General features: G+C 36.9%; 1 protein-coding gene and 1 pseudogene across 3 annotated transcripts in view; one reads left to right on the top strand and one right to left on the bottom strand.

Annotated features, from left to right (window-relative positions):
- The window catches only part of MCCC1 (methylcrotonyl-CoA carboxylase subunit 1), a 58,912-nt gene that overhangs the window by 15,469 nt on the left and 18,712 nt on the right, over nt 1–24,731 (bottom strand). For both annotated transcript variants that reach the window (XM_081076292.1, XM_081076293.1), the window contains exons 8-12: nt 19,691–19,802; nt 18,431–18,512; nt 5,238–5,365; nt 2,764–2,947; nt 388–497 (exon numbers count right to left, since the gene is read on the bottom strand). In XM_081076292.1, the coding sequence (XP_080932418.1) occupies nt 388–497; nt 2,764–2,947; nt 5,238–5,365; nt 18,431–18,512; nt 19,691–19,802 (616 nt within the window). The remainder of the gene's footprint in view (nt 1–387; nt 498–2,763; nt 2,948–5,237; nt 5,366–18,430; nt 18,513–19,690; nt 19,803–24,731) is intronic.
- On the top strand, nt 10,159–11,055 carry LOC308508891 (E3 ubiquitin-protein ligase CCNB1IP1-like; annotated as a pseudogene). The gene has a single exon. The product of its transcript is annotated as an E3 ubiquitin-protein ligase CCNB1IP1-like (transcript).

Raw genomic sequence — 24,731 nt, 5'->3', positions numbered from 1 at the left:
TGTGCTACAGAAAAAAAAGAAGCTATCAAATGGATAAGACTAACAAATTATTTCCCTTTGGAGAAAATAACGCCAGACTGTAGGCCACACTTGCATAGCTGGCCTTATCTACAGGATGAATAGGAATTTCATATCAGATTTCACTGAAGTATAACAATGACACTAATAGTTTTAGTCCTGTAATCTCTCTTTTCTAGCTGAAATCAGGAAATCCTCAAACCCTATTCTGACCCATGGGAAATTCTCCCATGGGAAATTATTGTGTGACATGGGGTGATTTGTGGAAATGAGTTGACAAGGACAGAGGCTAACCAATCGTCACCGACATGCTTGGCTGTAGAGCTACAGAGAGCATCACAGTTGCTGACATGGCCCCAGGTCACTCACGTGGTACTGGCGAAGGCTGTACCTCAGTTTTGTCAAGGCCGCCTGGCGATCTGCAGCCCACACGACCAGCTTTGCAATCATGGGGTCATAATGCACTGACACTTCATCTCCTGAAATTGAAAAACCACAGTAACCATTCCAAGGTAAAACCAAAGGGATACAATATGACAAGTGAGACATTCTGCTGGGGCTTTATATACTTAATCCTCACAAACCACTACATCATAGAAATTATCACCATTTTATTCATGAGGAACTGAGGCTTACAGGGGTTTAAAAGCTTAAGTTTTTAAAGGTATCAGGCCCTAAACCAGTGGTTCAATGACACATAGGCTGCTTTTCCCATCCTATCTTCTGAAACTTCTTTTCCCTTCTCATTTTGGAAGTCAGTGAAAACTCCCTCTACCCTCTCATCTCACAATCACTGATGCCTGCAGCATTCTCTTCCCTCCACCCTGTTTCCTTATCAGAAAAATAAGGATAATAATTCCTCTATCCTGTAGTTGTTGGGAGGATTGACAATAAAGTGCCAAGTGCCACACTTGGCTGAACTGATAAACAAATAGCAGTTATCATTATTACGATAGAGTCTTAGAGAATAAGAATCTGAACCACACACATCTCACTAGTTAGACTGGTTCAAGTCAAAAGGATGTGTTGTAGTATAAACATACTGTTCTAGGGCCTTTTTGTGATTTTGGCAGGTCACTTGACCCCTCTGAAACCCAGGGTCTTCATCTATCAAATCAAGGGATTGGATTACACTGCTTTCATCCATCCATCCATTGGATTACACTGCTTTCATCCATTCATCCATCCATCCATTGGATTACACTGCATCCATCCATCCATCCATCCATCCATCCATCCATCCATCCATCCACCCACCTACCCACACATATTGAACACCTTCAAGACCTAGGCTTGAGCAAGGTGCTGCAAATATAACATGGAAGACAGAGCCTCTCCCTTAAGAATCTTACAATCCGATGGGGAAACTAGACAAGGAATAGCTTACTGTAAGATAATATAATTAGGGCAATGTCTGGGGAAAGCACAACAGGCTCAGGGAACACAAAAAAATTAGGGGACGCTTCTTGAACTAGATTCTTCTTCCCAGTGCCATGATGTGAGTCTGGGAGTCCCTCTCAGAATCATATGGTATCCTTTCAGCATCTTTATTAAATTACACTGCACGCTTTGCTTGCCCCACAGGTTCTTTCTTTTCTATTGCAAGGACTCTCTTTTCTTTCCAAGATGTTCTGCTGTTACGTTAAATAATTTACTGATTACCAAATCTTGCTGTGACTTAGCCAGAGCTATCAAAATGTTGCCAATTTGTCACCAAGAAGTCCTAATTCCTCATTTGGCTTTCAAGATTCTGTATGATTTGCTCTCAACCTATGTTTCCAACCACATCTCCAACTACTTAGTGTCCTGAACCGTTTTCCCAGCCACATATCATATTTTCTTATACTTCTGCAAATATATCTTTAGTTAAATTCTCTTTCTTTCACTTTTCTTTATGTTGTTAAATCTGTCTACTCAAATCCACTCTAGACTTCCTCATAAAAACGTGTCTTAATTATACGAGCCTAACATAATCTCTTTGTCCTAAGAATTGCTATATTCCATTACTCACCATCTGTATAACTTCTCTGCAACTAAAATTAAAGGTGGCAGCAGACAGTGGTGGCTCAGAACATGGACTCTGGAGCCAGACATCCTGGGTCTGCATCTTGGCTCCAAGGGTGACAGTGGGCAAGTCACCTAACTTCTCTGTGCCCTGGTTTCCTCATCTAGAAAGTGATAATAATAATCCCTAATCATAGGTTAGTTTTCTGCTTAAAGGAGCCCACACAGAAAAATCACCTAGAACAGCACCTGTACACAGTAAGCGCTAACTAGTTGTTAGTTATGACCACCATTACTAATCACATGCTGAACTGTGATAGCTCTTACACTGTTGTTTTTTTAACTTAAATTTTTTTATTATTATTGTTTAGCTTGCACTAAGTTTGTATTTTAATTCTCCAGTTTGACTCGAAGGCGGAGTGCCTTAGGCATAGCAAATATCAGTCACCTTAAATCATTTTTGGAACCAGGCAAAGTAAACATATAAAACGGCACCCCCAAAACATCTGTTGCTTAGATTTGACCAAGTACTACTGCATATCAAAAAAGAACGTATTGTTTAAAAATACAAGTCATTCTTTAAAATAACTATTCCGGAAGGAAAAATAAAGGTTAATGAAGAAATTAATTAAATGCTTTATTGTAGAACATACATTTCCACAAGACACAGGGAAGACACCATGTCCGAAAATAATAATGCACTAAAACTTCAAAAAGACTTCTTGCTTTATTTCCCTTTACCTTGCCGTACTCCAGTTTCAATCCTAGTAGAAAGGTCCGCTTGCGGGATAGAGAGATGCACTAATGGTCCAGCTCCGGGCATGAAGTTATTGTGAGGATCTTCTGCATATATTCTAGCTTCAAACGCATGGCCCTGCAGAGTTATTTCTTCCTGGCTCAAAGGAATCTTCTCTCCTGCTGCAATCTGGTAACAGAAGAGTATGTGCTTCTTATGAAAAATCCACCTTAAAGCAGCTCTGAGACTAGTTAAGTTGATGGTCTTGCCTTTTTCTATGTAAAATGTACATTTGGGCTTTAAAATGTAAGCCAAATAAATATGTTTATTTTATCCACCCCCTAGAATATTAGGCAAAAGCAAAAAGAGATTTAAAAACAGACGCAAGTTGAAAATAATGTATTACGTTTCTAGAGTTTTAAAATAGAGAAAGCAGAAAAACTGATAATCAAATTATAAACATAAAAATCAGTGTTTTTTCAATATAATTGAAAAAAATTAATTATATTGAAATATTATAATTGAAACTAAGATTTGTTTTTGGCAAGGTAATCTCAGTTTTCATCTAAAACATTAGAACTCCGTCACCAAATCAGTCTTCTTTTAATAGTAAATTATTAGTTGGTGTGTAGGTCTATTTGCACAGCTATGGATAAAGAGTGACATTAGTCATCTTTGGAATATTCATCAGCAAATGAGTGATAAAGCAAAACAGAAACACAATGGTTTTTCTTTTTGTATTTTTAATTTGATTTTTATGTTGAAGTTACACTGACTTGGGATTTACTTTTTTTTCTTTTTTTAAAAAGAGTTTATTGGGGAAGGGGAACCGTGTGTATTTCCAGGACTTTATTGGGGAACAGTGTGTTTTTCCGAGAACCCATCAGCTCCAAGTCAAGTTGTCGTCCTTTAGCCTTAGTTGTGGAGGATGCAGTTCAGCTCCAAGTCCAGTTGCCTTGTTCAATCTAGTTGCAGGGGGCGCAGCCCACCATCCCATGTGGGAGTCGAACCAGCAACCTTGTTGTTAAGAGCACGCACTCTAACCAACTGAGTCATCCAGCCGCCCAACATAATGGTTTTTCAATTTTGTTATGTTTACTACATGGCACCAGATTAGAAACAGGATGATTATTATTGTTTAATGATGAGAAAATGACAACCTGAGAAAGTGAAAGGTACAGGGAATAAAACTCTAAGTAACTTAGCATCCCATTGAACTAAACAGGTAAGCATAAAACAGAGGCAAAGATCTCATCTTTTTAAATCTGTATATAAGAAAAATCAGGAATCACAGTTAAGAATAAAAGGAAAATGGACTGAATTAAATGTCTTTATGGCATGGTGTTTCAAACCATACACTCTGCAGCCATATTTCTTAGAAACCTTTTATCCTCCATGATTTCAAGTTTCTGGATTCTCCTGGGCTACTGCTTCAGAAAAAAAGAAAAAAAAAGATATATATATATATATATCTCCTTGAATTCTGGGAACATAAGCAGCTTTCCAGTAGTTTCTAAATTCACTAGAGTTTTCCCGACATTCACTAACACTTACTAGCCTAATATGCTGGGTTTTCATTAGCTCCCAAGGCTATAGAGGCCCAGAAGAATCTTCTGGTTCCGAAAAGACAAAATTATCAAACTATCAAGACATTAGCATCACAACATGAAAACAACAGTTTAGATGCAGGATATGTAAAGAACCAAGAATCCCACAGAGATCAAGATTATTCATACAAACTTAAAAAAATTTTTTTTATTTAAAAAAATGAAGACTGAGGTAAAATCTATTGTTTCCTATAATGAGAAAAACACTAAGCTATTATTGTTCATATTTGAAGTAATATGCTTTGTGGAACTCTGGTGTAGGCCAGTGCATCTCACACTATCTATAATAAAAAAACAGTTGTGAACTTATACTGTTGTAAAACCAGTAGATAATATCCTAGCAATGCCAAAAATGCTTTAAAAATTTCTAAACATTTACTGGGAATGTCCATACTTATCCCACCATGAGGCTGCAACAGTTTGTAAGTCAGCACTTGCAAATGCACCACTCTATTGGTCCAGACCATTTCCTTGGCTCTTCATTCCCAACCCTGCCTTAGCTCATTTCATCTTGGCTACCATCTATCCTGCCTCGAAAATCTAACGATGGCCTAACCCAGAATTATGTGGCCTTATATAGAGCACAGGCTTTGGTGCTGAGTGGATGTGGTTGCAAGAAGCCTTCGTGACAGCAGCTCACCTGCTGGCTTCCCCATGCCGAAGGGGGAAATGATGGTAATTGACAGATTAGGAATCTGTGTCCACAAAGTGACAATGGCATCAAATGCTATGTTAGACATTTAACCTCCCATTTTCCTGTCCTCATCACAACCAGCAAGAATTGAACCCTTATCCAAAGTGACACTTCTTTTTCGGAGGCCAGAAGGTAACATATTCTCAAGACTGATATTTAATAGGAAAAATATTCCCACCTTAAGCTGCCACTCCACCAAGTCAGTTCCTGTGATCATCTCAGTAACAGGATGTTCCACTTGCAGCCTTGTATTCATCTCCATGAAGTAGAAATTGTGCTTTGAGTCCATAATAAACTCCACAGTTCCTAAAAGATAAAATACAATGATTACATTTCAATAGTATATAATCGGTAGCAAATCAAAACCTTCCATGGGGTATCACAGAGTTTTATTGCTGCCTTCATTCAATGGCAAACACTGGTATTTCATGAAGAAAACACCTCATATTTTGCAGCAGCAAGTGAATCTGTCAGAAACAGGGAGCCACATGCAATTTTGCAAGACAAAAATATATTCAGGGTTTTGAGCAAATAGTAAGCCCAGCTATGAATCAGGCTCAGCTGTCGCAGCAGGGAGAACACGGTGGACCAGGTGGGACTGCTGCCCTGGGCCTCGATCCCTGGGAACCTCACCCTGGCACGCCCCATCTCCCTCTCACCCTGTGAAGAAAAATACTTTTGTGTTTCCTGATTGTGGGCTCTTGGAAGTTTCTTTTCAAAGTTCCATTGCTGGTGACCCATTGAAAAATTGCTTATCAACTAAATTTTATGTTAATAATGTCTTATCGGCATTTGATTGAGCACTACAAAATTTCCCCCAGCTTTATTAAGGTATAAGCACTTATCCATTTGAAGTACAGGTGGAATGAGGTTCAGCAATAGAATACAGTCATGTAACCACCATTGCAATAAAGATACAGAACATGTCCATCATCCAAAATGTTCCTTGTTCCCCTTTTGCAGTCAGTCCCCTCCCTGGGCCCCTGACTCCAGGCAACCACTAGTCTGCTTTCTGTCGTTATGCTTTGTTTTTGTTTCTAGAATGCCATATAAATAAAATAATATAGAATGTAGTATTTTGTATTTGAGTTTTTTTCACTTAGCCTAAAGTTAGTTCATATACAGGTGACTCTTAAACTACAATGGTTTGAACTGTGATGGTCCACTTACACACAGATATTTTTTAATAAGTATATATTGAAAAATTTTTTGGAGATTTGTGATAATTTGAAAAAACTTGCAGATGAACCATGTAGCCTAGAAATACTGAAAAATTTTGACAAAAAGTTAGGTAGGTCATGAATGTATAAACTGTATATAGGTGTTAGTCTATTTTTATCATTGACTATCATAATAAATACACAAATTTAATATAAAAAGTTAAGATGTATCAAAACTTACACAGTTATAGACTGTACATGGTGCCATTTGCAGTCGAGGGAAATGTAAACAAATCTAAAGACGCAGTATTAAATTATAACCCTAACCCTAACCCTAACCCCCTAACCCTAACCCTAACCCTAATTAACTGTAGTACACACTGTCCTACTGTGATGATTTCGCAGCCACCTCCTATTGCTAGTGCAGTGAGCTCAAGTGTTCCATTTAAAACGTCATGTGGTCCTAATCATCTCCTCGTGAGCCATTTGTCTCCTCAGTAAATTGCACATCACAGTAAAAAGTGACCTCTCGTAGTGCTCACGTGTTTTTCATCATGTTTAGTGCAATACCGTAAACCTTGAATAATACCATGCGACGCATACAAAGCGACGCCACTAGTGATGCTGGACGTGCTCCCAAGAAGCAGAGAAAAGTCATGACGTTACGAGAAAAAGCTGAATGGCTTGACAGGTACAGTAAAATGAGGTCTGCAGCTGTGGTGGCTCACCATTTCAAGATAAGTGGATCCAGAGTAATGACTATTGTAAAAAAAAAAAAAGGAAATTTGTGAAGTTGTTGCTGCAGCTACACAAGCAGGCGCAAAAACCTTGCACTTTTTGCACAATCTCTTTTTATCTCATACTGAAAAAGTAGCTTTTACATAGGCGCAGTGTGCCTATAAGAAAGGCTTAGTTACGAACTCTAACATGATTCGAGGAAAAGCGGTCATTAGATGACAACTTAAACAGCAAAGGCTCTAAAGCTGGAGAATTTAATCAGCAAAGGATGGTTTGATAATTTTACAAAGAGGTTTGGGGTAAAAAAAAAAAAAAAAAGTCAAGATAACAGGAGAAGCAGTTTCTGCCAACCAACAGGCAGCACATGAGTTCCCAGACACCAATAAGAAAATCAGTGATGAGAAAGGATATCTGCCTGAACAGGTTTTTAATGCAATACTGTAAACCTTGAATAAAACCATGGAACAAAAGTGCCTTATTCTGGAAAAAAATACCACAGAGGACATATATTAGCAAGGAAGAGAAGTGAGCACCAGGATTTAAGGCAGGAAGGGATAGGCTGACTCTACTGTTTGTGCAGATACAGTCGGGTTTATAATCAGAACTGCCCTTATCTATGAAGCTGCTATCCCGAGCCTTGAAGGGGGGAGATAAACAAGAAGGCATGAACAACGTGAACACTTTTTCTGCATTGGTTTCCTCGATGCTTTGTCCCTGAAGTCAGGAAGTACTCTGCCAGGAAGGGGCTGCCTTTTATAATTCTTTTGATATGGGACAATGCCCCTGGCCACCCAGAACCCCATGAGTTCAACATTGGAGGCGTCAACGTGGTTTACTTGCTCCCAAACACAATGTCTCTAACTCAGCCATTAGATCAGGGGGTCATAAGGAGCCTTAGGCTCATTACACATGGCATTCTATGGAAAGGACTGTCCATGCTGTGGAAGAGAACCCCGAAAAAGAGAACGTCATGAAAGTCTGGAAGGATTACACCACCGACGATGCCAATGTTGTTCTAGAAAAAGCCGTGAAAACCATCAAGCCCAAAAAATAAATTCCTGCAGGAGAAAACTGTGCTGAGATGTAGTGCATGACTTCACAGGATGTACGGCAGAGCCAATCAAGAAATCAGGAAAGAGGGGCTGGCCCGGTGGCTGAGGCAGTTAGAGCTCCATGCTCCTAACTCCAAAGGCTGCCGGTTCGATTCCCACATGGGCCAGTGGGCTCTCAACCACAAGGTTGCCAGTTCAATTTCTCGAGTCCCTCAAGGGATGGTGGGCTCCGCCCCCTGCAACTAAGATTGAACAGGGCACCTTGAGCTGAGCTGCCTCCCGGATGGCTCAGTTGGTTGGAGTGTGTCCTCTCAACCACAAGGTTGCCAGTTCAATTCCTCGACTCCCGCAAGGGATGCTGGGCTGCACCCCCTACAGCTAGCAACAGCAACTGGACCTGGAGCTGAGCTGCGCCCTCCACAACTAAGACTGAAAGGACAACAACTTGAAGCTGAATGGCACCCTCCATAACTAAGATTGGAAGGACAACAACTGGACTTGGAAAAATGGCCTGGATGTACACACTGTTCCCCAATAAAGTCCTGTTCCACTTCCCCAATAAAATTAAAAAAAAAAAAATCAGGAAAGAGATTGTGGATGTGGAAAAAAAAAAAAAAAGAAAGTCGGGGGTGAACGATTTCAAGATATGGGTCTTGGAGGAATTCAAGAGCTAATAATAGATACCACACCAAAGGAATTAACAGAAGATGATTTGATGGAGATGAGTGCTTCTGAATCAGTGCCAGATGATGAGAAAAAAGACATAGAAGAAGAAGTGTCGGGAAGCACATTGACATTAGACTATCCAGCCGAAGGGTTCCAATTAGTCAAGACTGCTTTAGACTTCTTTTATGACGTGGACCCTTCTCTGATATGGGCACTGAAACTAACAGAAATGGTGAAGAAGGATTGGTACCATACAGAAACATTTTTAGACAAATGAAAAAGCAAAAGTCAGGTAGAAATTATGATGCATTTCCATAAAGTTATATTGAGTGTGCCTGCTTCTCCTGTCTCCCCTTCCACCAGCTCTGTCTCTTCCTCCTCAGCCTACTCAACATGAAGAAGATGAAGATGAAGACCTTTAAGATGATCCACCTCCATTTAATCAATAGTAAATAATCATCATGCCGTACAGTTAATGAACTTAACTGTTGTATGTGTGAGTGTGTGTGTGTGTGTGTGTGTGTGTGTGCCTTTGAAAACCTAATAACTAGGTAGCAAGAACTGTAAGAAATGTTTTTGTGTCATCATCATCACTTAAAGGTTCATCATGTAGAACACTGTGTATAAGTTTTGTATTGAAGTGGGTAGCCTATCCTTACATAGGCATAAAGTTAGTGATATTTCATATAAAATTAACAAAAATGTGCTCTCCCTCTGCTTGGTGGTGGGCTATTTGAAGATGGAATCCACTGAGGAAAGAAGGCCTGGGTCTTCGTCACCTTGTGTGCCGGCCCAGAGTGGCACTGGGAAAGCCTTTATAACATCTGCTGCAGACCCCCTAAAAATCAAATAGGCTTAGATTTGGACATTCTCAGCAGGAATGATTAAAGGCTGATGGGACCATAAAGAGATAATGCTAAGTAGCTGATAGATTCTGTAGTTCAACTTCATTCCCAGATAGACGCTGGATTCATCTGATACCAGAATTTTATATCCCACGTATCAGTGAAGTCATATAATTTTTGCAAAAGGAGCCAAAAACATACAATGGAAAAAAGAAAGCCTCTTCAGTAAATGGTGCTGGGAAAATTGGAAAGCCACATGCAAAGGAATGAAACTAGACTGCTGTCTGTCACCATGTACCAAAATTAACTCAAAATGGGTCAAAGACCTAAACATAAGATGTGAAACTATAAACTGTATAGAAGAAAAGAGAAATGAAATTTCAGGAGACTGAAACTAGACCTGAGTTTCTTTCTAGAAACTTCTTTCCCAACCTTGGAACTCTTGGCTGCTATAAATTCTGGATATACAATAGGTGATGACAACATTTTTCTTTTATGTATAAAGGTAGATGATTCTTCCAATTGAACATGGAAGCTGAGTTTTCTCACCAGAAATGGTTTATAGAATCAACTTGCAAAAAGGAGCACCCTAGAAACAAGCCAGTGAAGGATTTGTCTGTGAGAACAGAACACATGCCATGAAAAAGCAGGATCCTTTTCAGCATCTGGAGACCTCACTATCGGTTATGTTTTTGTGTGAAGACATGCTGCTTTGTAATTATTGCAAGTGTCGCATCAAACTCTGTGCATGCAACAGGTTATGCATGGGTCACTGCCTGCTCTCACATTTTTGTGATCAACATGGCAGTGGTGAGTTTAGTCGTTCACCAGCTATCTGTCCTGCCTGCAACAGTACCCTTTCTGGCAAGCTAGATATTGTCCAAAGAGAACTCAGTCCATCAGAGGAATATAAAGCCATGGCACTGGCAGGACTTCGACCAAAGATTGTGTTGGACATTAGCTCCCCAGCACTGGCCTTCTGGACATAACAGGTACATCAGGAGTGTCTCTATCAAGAATACAGATTCAGCAAGGCTGAGGGGCCATCTGAAGCAGATGGAGAAGATATATACTCAGCAAGTACAGAACAAGGATGTAGAATTGACCTCTATGAAAGGGGAAGTCACTTCCATGAACAAAGTGCTATAAGAATACAAGAAAAAGTTCAGCGATATCTCTGAGAAATTTATGGAGGGAAATCATCAGTATCAAAAGCTTCAAGGCTTCTATGCTACAAAAACCTACAAAACACCACTATTGCTAACGAAGAAGGTACCTACCCTTGAGCCATCCATGATCTATCACAATCTGGTATTTTTGGCTTCCCATTAGGGAACAACTCCAAGTTTCCTTTGGGCAGTACACCAGTTCGAAATCGAGGTGGTGGAGATGGAGATTTTCAGTTCAGACCATTTTCTGTGGGTCCTTCCAGAGTACCTGAACCCAGCAATCGCTTTTTTGGTTTTGCCTCCCCAATTCATGAATTAGAACAACAGCAAGTCTCTATCATAGCCTTTAAAGTAGAAAGAATTTAGCTCACTTTATAGAATGTCTACTTCAGTGATGTCATAGCAAATAATCTTTATTCTAGATAGGAGTCACCAACCTCCCTGTGCTGTTGGTGACTTCCGCCCTGTGCTATTAAGTCTTTGAAGTTGCCTTCACATTTTCAATGTATAAGAAACTCAGTGGCAGGGAGGAGTGGCTTTCGAGTCTGGTTTCTTTTTCTATTTCCATTATTTAAAGCATGAGCATTTTATTAAACTCAATTTCATTGTGAACTGTTGAGTTTTCACCACTAGTAAAATGGTTACAAAATTATTGGATGTTTTGTAGATCACCTGTTGTTGCTGTCTGGGCTATGTGACTGAGCTATATGTTTTTCAATATGTATAAAAGCACCTATGTTATATGTCTACATGTCACTTTGGGTTTTGGTGTATATGCATATATGTACATGTATGTCTCTTTATATTGATATTTTGCTGTATTTGCTGGTATATTTATGTGAAGATTTTAGTCTCAGGAAATGGAGGTGTGTCTGTAGTTTATTATTTGGATATGTACATTTATTTCTATATATTTATGTACTTACCCTTGTACTAACTTGTTTGGAGTGCTTATGCTCATGTCAGTGAGTGAGAGTACAATTTGATGCACATCTGATCATTCCCTATTTCTATTTAAAAATAATTCACATTGGTAAAGTTATTTTGTAAAGTTGATTTTTTTGTCATTTATTTTAATATAAAATTACTCTTCCTTTACTGTTTTGCCAGCTGTTGCCTTGGGTTTACTTATTTAGGAATACACTTCTAAAGCAGAAAACTTACAATGTGTTATTGATCTTGAGAGATTATATTAATTAAAATACTTTTAAAAATTAAAAAAAAAACAAAAACAAGTAATGTGTTACCTTTCTTACTTTTTTATAACTTTGCTTTCAAAAAATTGTATTACCGTACAGTACGCCTCTCTTGCATATAATTGGAGAAACTGCGTATCAGCCTATCATCACAGGTAAGTGGTTTTAAAAAAATGTTAACAATGTTTCCAGTACTGTATTACAAATATCATTGTAACACTGTATGCCATAAAAATTTTATAATGATTCATTTGTTAGAATATAGGCTAGGCTACCGTGAAGCAATCATATCAATTACACTAGGCTACCATAAAGCAGTCATATTGCTGCTTCTTTGTTTTCAATGCATGAATTGTTATACCTGTAAATGAACATGAATTTCTTTTTCGCATTATCTTTTCATTTTTGATGTCTAGTGTTAGTAATATGTATAACATCTATAGTGCTCTCTATCATATAGGACCATATTGATGTGAGTACTGACAGATGATTCATCTTATAAACAGATGATGTAAATTTATTGTAGCGATAAATACAACAAAGTACTATAAATGTATTTTCTCTTCCTTATGATTTTCGTAATAACTTTTTTCTCTAGCTTAATATATTGGAAGAATACAGTATATAATACACATAATGTACAAAATATTAACTGTTAATAGTTAACAGTTAATAGTTAATATTAGTTAATAGTTAATATTAACTGTTAACAGTTAATTAACTGTTATCTATAGTGTTTTGTAACATAAAACCATATTGATGTAGGTAAAGTAAGGCTTCCAGTCAACAGTAGGCTATTAATATTTAAGTTTTGGGGGAGTCAAATGCTATACATGGATTTCCAATGGTGTGGGGGATCAGTTCCCCTAATCCTCGCATTGCTCAAAGGGTCAACTGTAGTTTAAAACTGTTTTTCAAACTCTGTTACAATTCATTAGTGGATGGCACAAATTTAGTGAAAGCTTTCAAGTTTGTGGCTCAGCATGTAAATAACTTAGAAGTCACCATTCTGTTCTCACAACAAGTAATTAGCTGAATAGACTGAAAAACCAAGGACTCTTCTTAAAACCATCAGAGACATGAGGAGACAGGGCAAATCAGGAGCCCCAAAACTGGAGAGATAGATAGACAAATACAGAGATTCACAACTTACTGGAGCATAAATCTACAAGCAAAAATCTCTGCAGGAACAAACACCAGAATAGGAAACCTGGACTGTAATTGATGAATTGCTGAAGGCTCAGCATGGATAATAAAACTTCCAGGCGCACCTAGTCACTTTTGTGATTTTTACATCCAGGAGCTCTACCAGGTCCTCACAGTGAATCCCCTTGAGCTTCCAGCAATAGTAGGGGAAAAGGAACCAGTTGAAATATTCCAGAGTTCTGTTCTTAACAAGATCTGCCTTTAAGAAAAACTATTTTACAAGAGCCTAAACTTTTGGGGTTTTATCAGAGCCTAACTAACATAACTAGGGGAAGGGAAGTGCACAATGCTAGCAGCCTTCAGTCACCCCATCCCACCTTAGCAAATAAATCAAAAACAAACAAAACAAACTAAGAAGCACTTGATGAAATTCATAGTTTAGGGCACAAGCTCACCAAAGACCCAGATCTAATCATAGAACTACCCTTACCTTCCCCTATACCTTACCACTACATTACTAAAGACCTATTTACCACACTTCCTTTTACCCAGGACATCATGTCTGGCTATCAAAATAATTATGAGGCATACTAATAGGCAAACAACACAATTTAAAAAGATTGAACAAACATCAGAACAAGACTCATATGGCAGGAATGTTGGAATTATCAGACCAGGAACTTAAAGAAACTGATTAATATGCCAAGCGCTTTTATGGAAAAAGCAGACAACATACAAGAACAGATAATGAAAGTAGAGAGATGAAAATTCTAAGAAAATGTTTTTAAAAACTAGAGATCAAAAATATTATAACAGTAAAGAATGTCTTAGATTGGCTCGTCAGAAGACAGGACACATCTGGGGAAGAATCTTAGAGCTTGAAAATATGACAATAGAAACTTCCAAAACTAAAAGCAAAGAGAAAAAAAGACTGGAGGAAAAAAAACAGAACAGAATATCCAAGAACTGTGGGACAACTAAACATATGTGTAATGGGAATATCAGAAGGAGAAGAAACAAGCAATCTTTAAAGCAACAATGACTGAGAATGTCCCCAAATTAATGTGTAAAATCAAAGCACAGATCCAGAAAGTTCCAAGAACACCAAGCAGGATAAATTCCAGAAAAACTATACCTAACCATGTTATTTTCAAAGTACAGAAAATCAAAAATAAAGAAAAAAATCCTGAAAGAACTCAAAAAAGGGGGAAAATCCCGAAATCTTACATATAAATGAAAAAAGAATCACTTCTGACTTATTCTCAGAAACTGCAAGCAAGAACACTGGAGTGAAATATTAAAGTATTGTGAGCGGAGAAAAAATCACCAACCAAGAATTCTGTACCCTGAGAAGTTATCCGTTAGAAGTTCAGTTGAAATAAAGACTGTCTCAGATCAACAAAAATTGACAGAATTTATTGTCAGTAGACTTGCCTTGCAATAAGTGATAAAAGAAGTTCTTTGGAAAGAAGGAAAATGATATAGGGTCAATATTCCAAGAAGATATAACGATCTTTAGTGTGTATGTACCTAACAACAGTGCATCAAAACACATGAGGCAAAAACTAAGAACTGCAAAGAGAAGTAGATAAAACCATTAATACAGTTGGAGACTTTAACACCCCTCTACCAGAAATGGACAAATCCAGTAGGCAGAAAATTAGTAAGGACATAATTGAACTCAACGGCATGAACAATAAACTGGATATAATCGACATCTACAGACTACTTTATCCAACAACAGAAGATTACATATTCTCAAGATTACATGGAACATTCACCAAGATAGACTACATTCAGGGGCATAAGAAATACCTTAACATATTTAAAAGAATAAATATACAATGTATGCTCTCAGATCACAATTAAATTAAAAATCAATAAACTGAACTAAAAATCATTAACAGAAAGATAGCTGAAAAAAATCCCAAAATATTTGTACATGAAACAACACACTACTAAATAACACATGTGTCAAAGAACTCTCAAGAGAAATTAAATGAAAATGGAAATACAATTTATCAAAACCTTTGGGATGCACCAAACACAGTGTTTGGAAGGAAATTCATGGCATTGAATCCATATATTTAAGAGAAAAAATGTCTAAAACCAATGATCTAAGCTTCCATTTTAGGAAACTAGATAAAGAAGAGCATATTAGTTCCAAAATAAGCAGAAGAAACAATAAAAATTACAGTAGAAATCCAGAAGATAAAAGCAGACAGAATACTTCCTAACCCATTCTATGAGGCCAGCATTACCCTAATACCCAAACCAGACAAAGACACTACAAGAAAAGAAATCTACAGACCAATATGTCTTATGAACAAGAATGCAAAAATCCTTGACAAAATATTAGCAAATCGAATTCAAAATGTATAAAAAGAATTATGCACCACAACTAACTGGGATTTATCCCAGGTATACAAGGCTGATTCAACACCTGAAAATCAACTAATGTAATCTATCACATTAACAGACTGAAGAACCACATGATTATGTCAACAGATGCACAAGAAGCATTTGATGAAACCCAACATCCAAGTATAATGAAAATTCTCAACTAACTAGGAACAAAGGGGGATTTCCTCGATAAAAATTTACAAAAAAACCCTTCAACTTACATCATACTTACTGGTAAGAAACTAGAAGTTTTCCCACTAAGATCAGAAACAAGGCAAAGACATCTGTTCTCACCACTCCTTTTCAACATTGCACTGGAAGTCCTAGCTAATACAATAAGGCAAGAAAAGGAAATGAAAGGTATACAGATTGGGAAGGAAGAAATAAAAGTGTCTTTGTTCACAGATGATCACATATGTAGAAAATCTGAAAGAATTGACAACAATAACAACAAAAAACTGGAACTAATAAGTGATTATAGCGAGGGTGCAGGATACAAGATTATTATACAAAAGTCAATTGTTTTCCTATACATCAATGATGAACAAGTGGAATTTGAAATTAAAAATACAATACCATTTACAGTAGCACCCCAAAAAATAAAATAGGTATAAATTTAACAAGTTATGTATAAAATCTATAAGAAAAAAACTATAAAATTCTGATGAAAGAAGTCAAAGAACTAAATAAATGGAGAGGTATTTCATGTTCATGGGTAGGAAGACTCAACAGTGTCAAGATGTCAGTTCTTCTAAACTTAATCTATAGATTCAACACAATCCCAATCAAAATCCCAGCAACTTATTTTGTGGCTATCAAAAAACTAAGTTTATATACAGAGGCAAAAGACTCAGGATAGCCAACTCAATACTAAAGAAGAACAAAGTTGGAGGACTGAAACTACCTTACTTCAAGACTTACTATAAAGCTACAGTAGTTAAAATAATTAAGTACTGGTGGAAGAACAGATAAATAGATCAATGGAACAGAATAGAGAGCCCAGAAATAGACCCACATGAATACTTTCAACTGATCTTTGACAAAGGAGGAATGGTAATACAATGGTGCAAAGATAGTCTTTTCAACAAATGATGATGAAACTGGACATCCACATACAAAAATGAATCCAGACACAGACCTAACACCTTTCACAACTATTAACTCAAAATGGATCATTGATTTAAATGTAAAACCCCAAACAATAGAACTCCTAGGAGATAACATAGGAGAATATCTAGATGACCTTGGATATGGTGATGCTTTTTTAGATACAACAAAAAAGGCACAATCCATGGAAGAAATAATTGATAAACAGATGGCAAGCAAGCGTATGAGAAGATGCTTCACATCGTATGTCATCAGGGAAATGCAAATTAAAACAAGAAGAAACAGGCCGGCCCGGTGGCTCAGGCAGTTGCTCCTAACTCCGAAGGTTGCCGGTTCAATTCCCACATGGGCCAGTGGGCTCTCAACCACAAGGTTGCCAGTTCAACTCCTCCAGCGGGATGGTGGGCTCCGCCCCCTGCAACTAAGATTGAACACGGCACCTTGAGCTGAGCTGCCGCTGAGCTCCCGGATGGCTCAGTTGGCTGGAGTGCGTCCTCTCAACCACAAGGTTGCGGATTGACTCCCGCAAGGGATGGTAGGCTGCGCCCCTGCAACTAGAAACAGCAACTGGACCTGGAGCTGAGCTGCGCCCTCCACAACTAAGATTGAAAGGACAACAACTGGACTTGGAAAAAAATCCTGGATGTACACACTGTTCCCCAATAAAGTCCTGTTCCCCTTTCCCAATAAAATCTTTAAAAAAAAAAAAACACAAGAAGAAACAAAATTTGGAACACTGAATACTAAATGCTGGTGAGGATGTGGAACAACAATGTAGGAATTCTCACACATTGCTGTTGAAAATATGGTATATCCACTTTGGAAGACAGTTTGACAGTTTCTTACATAACTAATCATAATTTTACCATACGATCAGGCAATCCTGCTCCTGGTATTTATTGGGTAAATACCAACCCAAATGAACTGAAACTTACATCTATGCAAAATTCTACATGCCGTCTTTATAGCAGCTTTATTTATAATTGCCAAAAGTTGAAAGCAACCAAGATGTCCTTCAGTGGGTGAGAGGATAAATAAACTGTGGTGGTACATCCAGACAATGGAATGTTATTCAGCACTGAAAGGCAATGAGATATCAAGCCATGAAGAGACATGGAAGCAACTTAGATTCATATTAGAAAGGGATAGAAGCCGATCTTAAAAGGCTACATATTGTATAGTTCCAAATATATGACATTCTGGAAAGGCAAAACTATGGAGGCGATGAAAAAGATCAGTGTTTGTCATGGGTTGGAGGGAAGGATGAAGAGTAGAGCACAAAGGATTTGTACGGCAATGAAACTATTCTGTATGAGACTACAATGGTAGATACATGTCATTATACATTTGTCCAAACTCAGAATGTACAAGAGTGTACCCTAATGTGAACTATGTTCTGTGAGCGACAATGATGTGTCAGTATAGGTTTGTTGATTATAAAAACTGTACCACTCTGATGTGGAATGTTGATAGTGGGAGAGGCTGTACGTGTTTGGGGACGGGGGTATATGGGATAATCTCTGTGCTTTCTGCTCAATTTTGTTGTGAACCTAAAACTGCTGTAAAAAAAATAAAGTTTATGAATTTTTAAAAATGCAAAAAAATCATTTAGTGATTCTAATTTAAAATAGAATAGAAAATATCAAACAGCATTTTACATAATTGGGATAAGTACTATTTAGTAAAATACTTTTTTCAAACATATATGAACATATATGAATATAAATACAAACACTTATGTGCATAGAAGAGGTCTCACTATGAAATGTATTTCTTTTCTGTGGATCTGGTCAAAAAAGTTTGAAAGTCATTAAAAAATATGTTTCTTTTGCCTCTGAAACATAAATAAATTCTTTTTTCTTCTCTATTAGAAACAAATCTTAACATACCTGCTCCGACATAATTTACAGCTTTAGCAGCTCTGACTGCAGCTTCTCCAAGCTTTTTTCTTACTTCAGGTTTAATACCAGGCTATGAAAAAACATTTAAAATAAATTTCCATTGGTACCTTGCCCCACTAAACATTTCCATTAAGACCCAATATTGCATCTTTGTGTATCAAATATTGCAATGAAGAAATTATAAGGATAAAAAGCTAATCTAAACATTTCATCAAGAAATACTGTCCTATACTACAGTTTCACTGTCACAATACCAAGGTTTAATGGTTCTGCTAGTAATTTCTATGAATTGCAGATATTACTCAGCATAATGACATATCTTTGTCCCTTGTATCTACATAACAACTTTGGTAATTATATGTCCACTTCAAATTACATCTGTCAATATGAAAATTTTGAACAATCCCTATTTTAAGATAATAAAGCAAACCCAATGATCATGGTGGTGAACCTTGAGATTCCAAGTTAATAAGATAGGTTCATAAAAAGAAATGTATGCCAATAAATAGGTAAAGCTTCTAACATTTGAAAATTTGCTCTACAGATACATATATTTAAGTAGCCTGTTTAAAAATAAGGATTTACTGAAATTATTGTTGATATTTACTTCAAATGGTAACATATACTCAAATTAAATTTGAATATGAGAATAACAAACTAATTAACCAGAAACCTCAGATCCCTGACCTGATAGAAATACATATTGATAAAAACATGTATGGTAGTCCCCCCTTATCCATGGGGGATATGTTCCAAGACCTCTGAAATCATGGATAGTACCACACCCTATATATGTGTTTTCCAATACAAACATACCTTTTCACTTAAAGGAAGCACTTTACAGCATCTCTTTGGCATATCCAAATTGCCAGCATCACCACTCCAGCACCCTGGAGCCATTATTAAGTAAAATAAGGGTTGCCTGAACACAAGAAATGTGATAGTAGTTCTGATAACCAAGATAACTACTAAGTGACGAACGGGCAGGTGCTTGGATAAGACTAGATTTTCCTAGAAACTATCAGATGGAACATGGCCCTCTGTGCCCTCTGGATGGAAGCCCCAGAACATCAACCCCTCTCATCCCCAATACTGTGGTGGGGGCCTTATCCTTACATTACTACTGGGAAGTGGTTATCCAGCAGGACTTGGGGAGAGACACTAGCTTCACAGATTTCATGTGAAAAATCGAAGTGACCAAGGTTTCCTTTACAGAGAAGCTTCCAAATTTCTTTACCAGGTACTTACCCCTGGAGCTTCCTCAATGATCTTCTGGTGTCTCCTCTGTACACTGCAGTCTCTTTCAAACAAGTACACAGCGTTGCCATAGTGATCACCGAACACCTGGACTTCCACATGCCTAATTAAAAGCAAACACACGTGTTAATATACTGTGTTAAAGATGACAAATATCACATGCATTGAGCCAAACTGTTGGCCAAGATAACCAGGATTCCTATATTTTTATTTTAAGAAAGACGGGATATTTTGACTTCAAAATAGAAGATATGAATTAACAGAACTATAGTTAATCTTATAAATACCTAATGAAAAACTTTACATTTATATGAATATAAAAAAATAAAATGACTGGGAAATAAGAAAAGAGAGAAAACATAGAAGACTACATTTATGACCTCAGTGTAAGGGCAAGTTAAAAAAGTACAAACTGCTAAGGAAAAGAATGATAAATCTGACTATATCAAAATTACAAGTTATAGTTTCATTTCATATATCCTTAAAAAGTCAATGAAACTATTTTTATGACCAGGAGATGTTTAAAAATCAGCTCTTTATAAACTATGGTAGATTGAAAATTAAAATGGCTCATCATAAAATGTTAATAAATTAATATGGATCATTAAAGACTATACTAACATTAAATCAACAAAACAAAAAACAACAAAACAAAAAAGAGCACATTAATGTTGAGTATAAAACAGCAAAATTATGAGAAATCATATTAAGAGTAAATGCACATAACACTTATGAAAATAAGATGACACAGACCATCTGGTGAACATAAAGCATTCTTCTCAGTAGGCTTATTTTGATATGTTCACACTGCAGTTCACCTCACATATTCACCACCATCATACAGAAATGAGTAATCAGCAAATGTTTTCCCTGTTGATATTTCAAAATAAAAATTGTCAAACATAGAGAAAAAATTTAAAAACCCCGGAAGTCTTGTAAATGTATTCTTCAGCACAGTGGCTCATAAGTGTTCCTTTTTGTTCACCTCATGAAGCACTTTATTAAACGGCTTAGGAGAATTTATTTTCTTGATATATCATTTCTACTGAATGTTCCATTTGAAAATTTTCCTGACTGCCCAACACAACAGGAGCTGATTTCTTCCTTTTGGATTTAACTTCTTCACATTTCCTCCGCTTTTTATTTATCCTTAATCTATTATCACCAAATACATCCTTGTTATTATTATTTTGAACCAACTGTTAACTGTAAGATCAAATAAGAATAAGAAAAATAAGAGATTTTATTTTACCTTCATCTATTCCTTCTCTAATGCTCTTCGTGATCTGAGTTTCTGATCTGTATCATTTTCCTTCTCTTTGAACAACCTCTGTTATCATTTCTTGTGAGGCAAGTCTACTGGAGAAATTCCCTCAATTTTTGTTTGTCTGAGGACATCTTTATTTCTCCTTCATGTGTGAAGGACAATTTCATCACATACAGAATTCTAGGTTTGTGTTTTTTTTCTTTCAACACTTCATATATATATTTCACACTACTCAATTCTTGCTTGCATGATTTCTGGTGAGAAGTCTGATGTATTATGTACCCTTGTTCCTCTATAAGTAAGGTGTTTTTCCCCCTCTGGCTTTTTTCAAGATTTCATATTTGTTTGTCTTTGTTTTCCAGAAGTTTGAATATAATTTTTACAATTCTTTGATATTTATCCTGTTTCAGATCCTCTGAACTTCCTTGTTCTGCAGTCTGGTGTCTGTCATTAATTTTGGAAAAATTTTGGCCATTATTACTTGAACTCGTTCTCCCACTCTTTTCTTTCTTCTCCTTAGATTAATATAAAATAGTATTCAAATAACCATCTGTTATACCTTTTAAAATTGTCCCACAGTTCTTGGAAAGTTCATTTATGTTGTGTTTGTTTTCATTCTTATTTCTCTTTGTATTTGTTTGGGAAGTTTCCATTGACATATGTTAGAGGTCACTAGTTCTTTCCTAAGCTTGTCCATCCAGTTTACTGATGAGTCCATCAAGTGCATTTTTCATTTCTATTACAATGTTTTTGATTTCTAGCATTTCCTTTTGATTTTTTTAATTAGAATTTCCATCTCTCTGCTTACACTACCCATCTGTTCTTGCATGTTGTCAACTTGCTCCATTATAGCCCTTCATATATTAACAAGTTCCCTTAAATTCCATATGATAATCCCAAAATTTGTGTCACTTCTCAGTCTGGTTCTGATGCTTCCATTTGTCTTCAGACTGTGCTTTTACTTGCCTTTTAGTATGCCTTGCAATTCTTTTCCTAAAAGCCAGACATGACGTATCATATAATAGGAACTGAGGTAAACAGGTCTTTATTGTGACATTTTATATTGATCTGGCTTGGAGATGTGCTGTGTCTAATGTTTGCAGAAGCTGTAGGTGCCAGAGGCTTCATTTTCATCTAACGTCCTTGTTTTACTTTGTTTTCTCCTATTGTGTTTGGGTTTCTCTAAGAACTGCTTCTTAAACAGCATCGGTGTCTTGCAACTCTTTCGGTTGTAATCCACTGTTATTATACATGAGCCCTGGTGACATGGTAGGGTATAAAGGAGGGAAAGCATTCCATAATCTAATGATTAAATTTTAGTGTTCCAGTGGATCTGTGACTCAGTGCCTCAGAAGTTTTTCTTACCTTCCCCCACCCCGCTTTGGTGAAACAGGAAGTTCAGAGGTTAGACTCAGCTAACTGCTCTTCCCCCAGAACAGAAAAGTTTCTGGCAAAGTTTACCTTGGAGTTCTGGCCTTTGTAATTGAGAATAAACTGCTCTTGGCCTATTTCAAAATGGTTACTTTTCTCTTCCCCTGGCCCAAAATGTGAGGAAATTTTTCTCAGATTTTCACTGTAAGGACCCAATGGTGTCCCTGGCAATTAAATCTATGAAAATTTGGGAGCGGAGGGGAATCCTCCTAACATTGGGCTCCATGGAGTTTGTCACTATCAAGCTAGTACACACTCAGCCTCCAGTGAAGTGTCAAAATTCCCATATAAGTGTTCCTACCAGTTTATGGCTCCAGCAGCTTCTGCTTCCGGTAAGCTGGATCTCAGAAGATTCGTTGTATTCACATGCCCGTCCAGATTTCAGGGAGGCGATTTGCCCTGTAACCTCATTTCTCTGATGGGTCTAAAAGTCGTTGACTTGCATTCTGCTCAGCTTTTTACTTAATTTTCATATGTAACGGCTTCCAAACTTTTTACATGTTCGAGCTGAAAAGTTTGTTTTTCAAATTCCAATTGTAAAATTCTACCATTTCTACTGACTCTCCCTTATCTTTTAGCTGCTCCAGGGAAAGAGACACTCCAGCAGGACTCCAGGTTCTGAAAGGAACATGTGGGGCTACACCAGGGGCCACACAGTTTTTATTCTGAGTTCTCAAAATTGAAAACACTTTTGCTTTGGCTGTTTACAAAGGAACATCATTGAGGATGTGTGGTCAGTTTTGATTTCTGTACTCATCAACTCGCTTGTGTTATTTTACTTTTGCTGACTGACCTTTTCTGTTGCTTTATCTAACTTAGATGTTCTGGAGCACAGTGTCTGAGAAGCAGGAGGTGCCTCAAATACTAGCCCCTCCAATCAGCCACTGTTGAGGTCTGGCTAAACAGGTAGGTCCAGCCGGACTCTACTAGAAATGCCTTGAAATTTTCTAATAGGTCTAAGGTTTTTATTTTACTATTTACTCGTATATTTTTAAGTCATCGAATATAGATTAAATATGAAGGAAGGAAGGAATATGGTTTCTTTTATTACCCTCCAAATAGTACACTTTGAAGACTATTTTCTATCCTAGCCTTTCAGATAAACTCAGTAGTTCTCATCAGATTTGTTCATGTTTGTGACATACATATATATAATTATTTATTTCTTTTTTTCAGTTACAATTAACATTCAATATTATTTTAATTTCAGGTGTACAGCACAGTGGTGAGACATTTATATAATTTATGCAGTGATCCCCATTAGTTTAGTACCCTCCTGGCACTGTACTAGTTGTTGCAACATTACTGACTATATTCTCTACGTTGTACTTTACATCCCCATGACTATTTTGTATATGCCAATTTGTGTTTCTTAATCCCTTCACACTGCTGATGAGATCTGTAAAACATATTGATATCTAGTTTTCTCAGTTATCAGAACCTCTACGACAATTTTCTGGCATCCCATTAATTCAACAGGTAATTATTTAGTGGGATATAACATAATATATACAGCATGATTATCACGATAGTAAAATATTACTACTAGAAAACACAGCATAGAAATATATAGAAATGCTAATACTTTAGAGGAATGAGACTGAGTGACTTTGTTTCCAACTCCTGTATTTTCCAAAAGTGTGTAATGTATTTATATTACTTTTATATTTCAAAAAATATTGACACCTATCACGAAGAAAGTAGCATTCTAGGTAACATATAGGGAAAATTAAAAAGAAATGTACTCGCAGGTCCTTAATTCCCAGCAACTTCCCAGATATTGGGGGAATAAATTACTATGTAAGGTAATATATGCCTAACATTTTATAAGGAAGGAATTTACAACTCAAAAAGAAGTTGCAGACATTAAGTTACAGTCACTGAAACAGCTGGCTGATGTCCCCACAACAATTCTAACTCGAGAGTATGCCAATTTGGATAGCCAGGGTATTGTTTTTTGGAAGGGAGCCCTCAATTTACCTTAGAACCTCCTGTCTTTTTCTTACTTCCCACTAACTGGTGGTATATGCTATGTTCTCCAAATCAACTGGCCTTTGGAGGTCGACTTTTTTTTTTTTTTTTTTAACTAACAAACTCTAAATGAATTTAATTTACCATGCCATGCTCAGGGATAGTTCTAAGCTTTGTACAGCCTAAAACAAAAACAATCTGGGGACCCTCTTTAAGAATACAAAATTAGGTACAGGATTTTGGAAGAGGCTCAAACAAGGGAAGGGCCTAAAGCTTCAGTATATTACCTTCAAGGTAAATCCCCTCTGGTTATGAGTCTTAAATGAGTTATTCTTTATAAAATCACTTGACTTACAGGACATC

This window comes from Rhinolophus hipposideros, assembly GCF_964194185.1.
Source record: "Rhinolophus hipposideros genome assembly, chromosome: 2".
Classification (NCBI taxonomy): domain Eukaryota; kingdom Metazoa; phylum Chordata; class Mammalia; order Chiroptera; family Rhinolophidae; genus Rhinolophus; species Rhinolophus hipposideros.
Note: the sequence above shows the minus strand (reverse complement) of the source record. Positions and strands in the feature narration are given on the sequence as shown.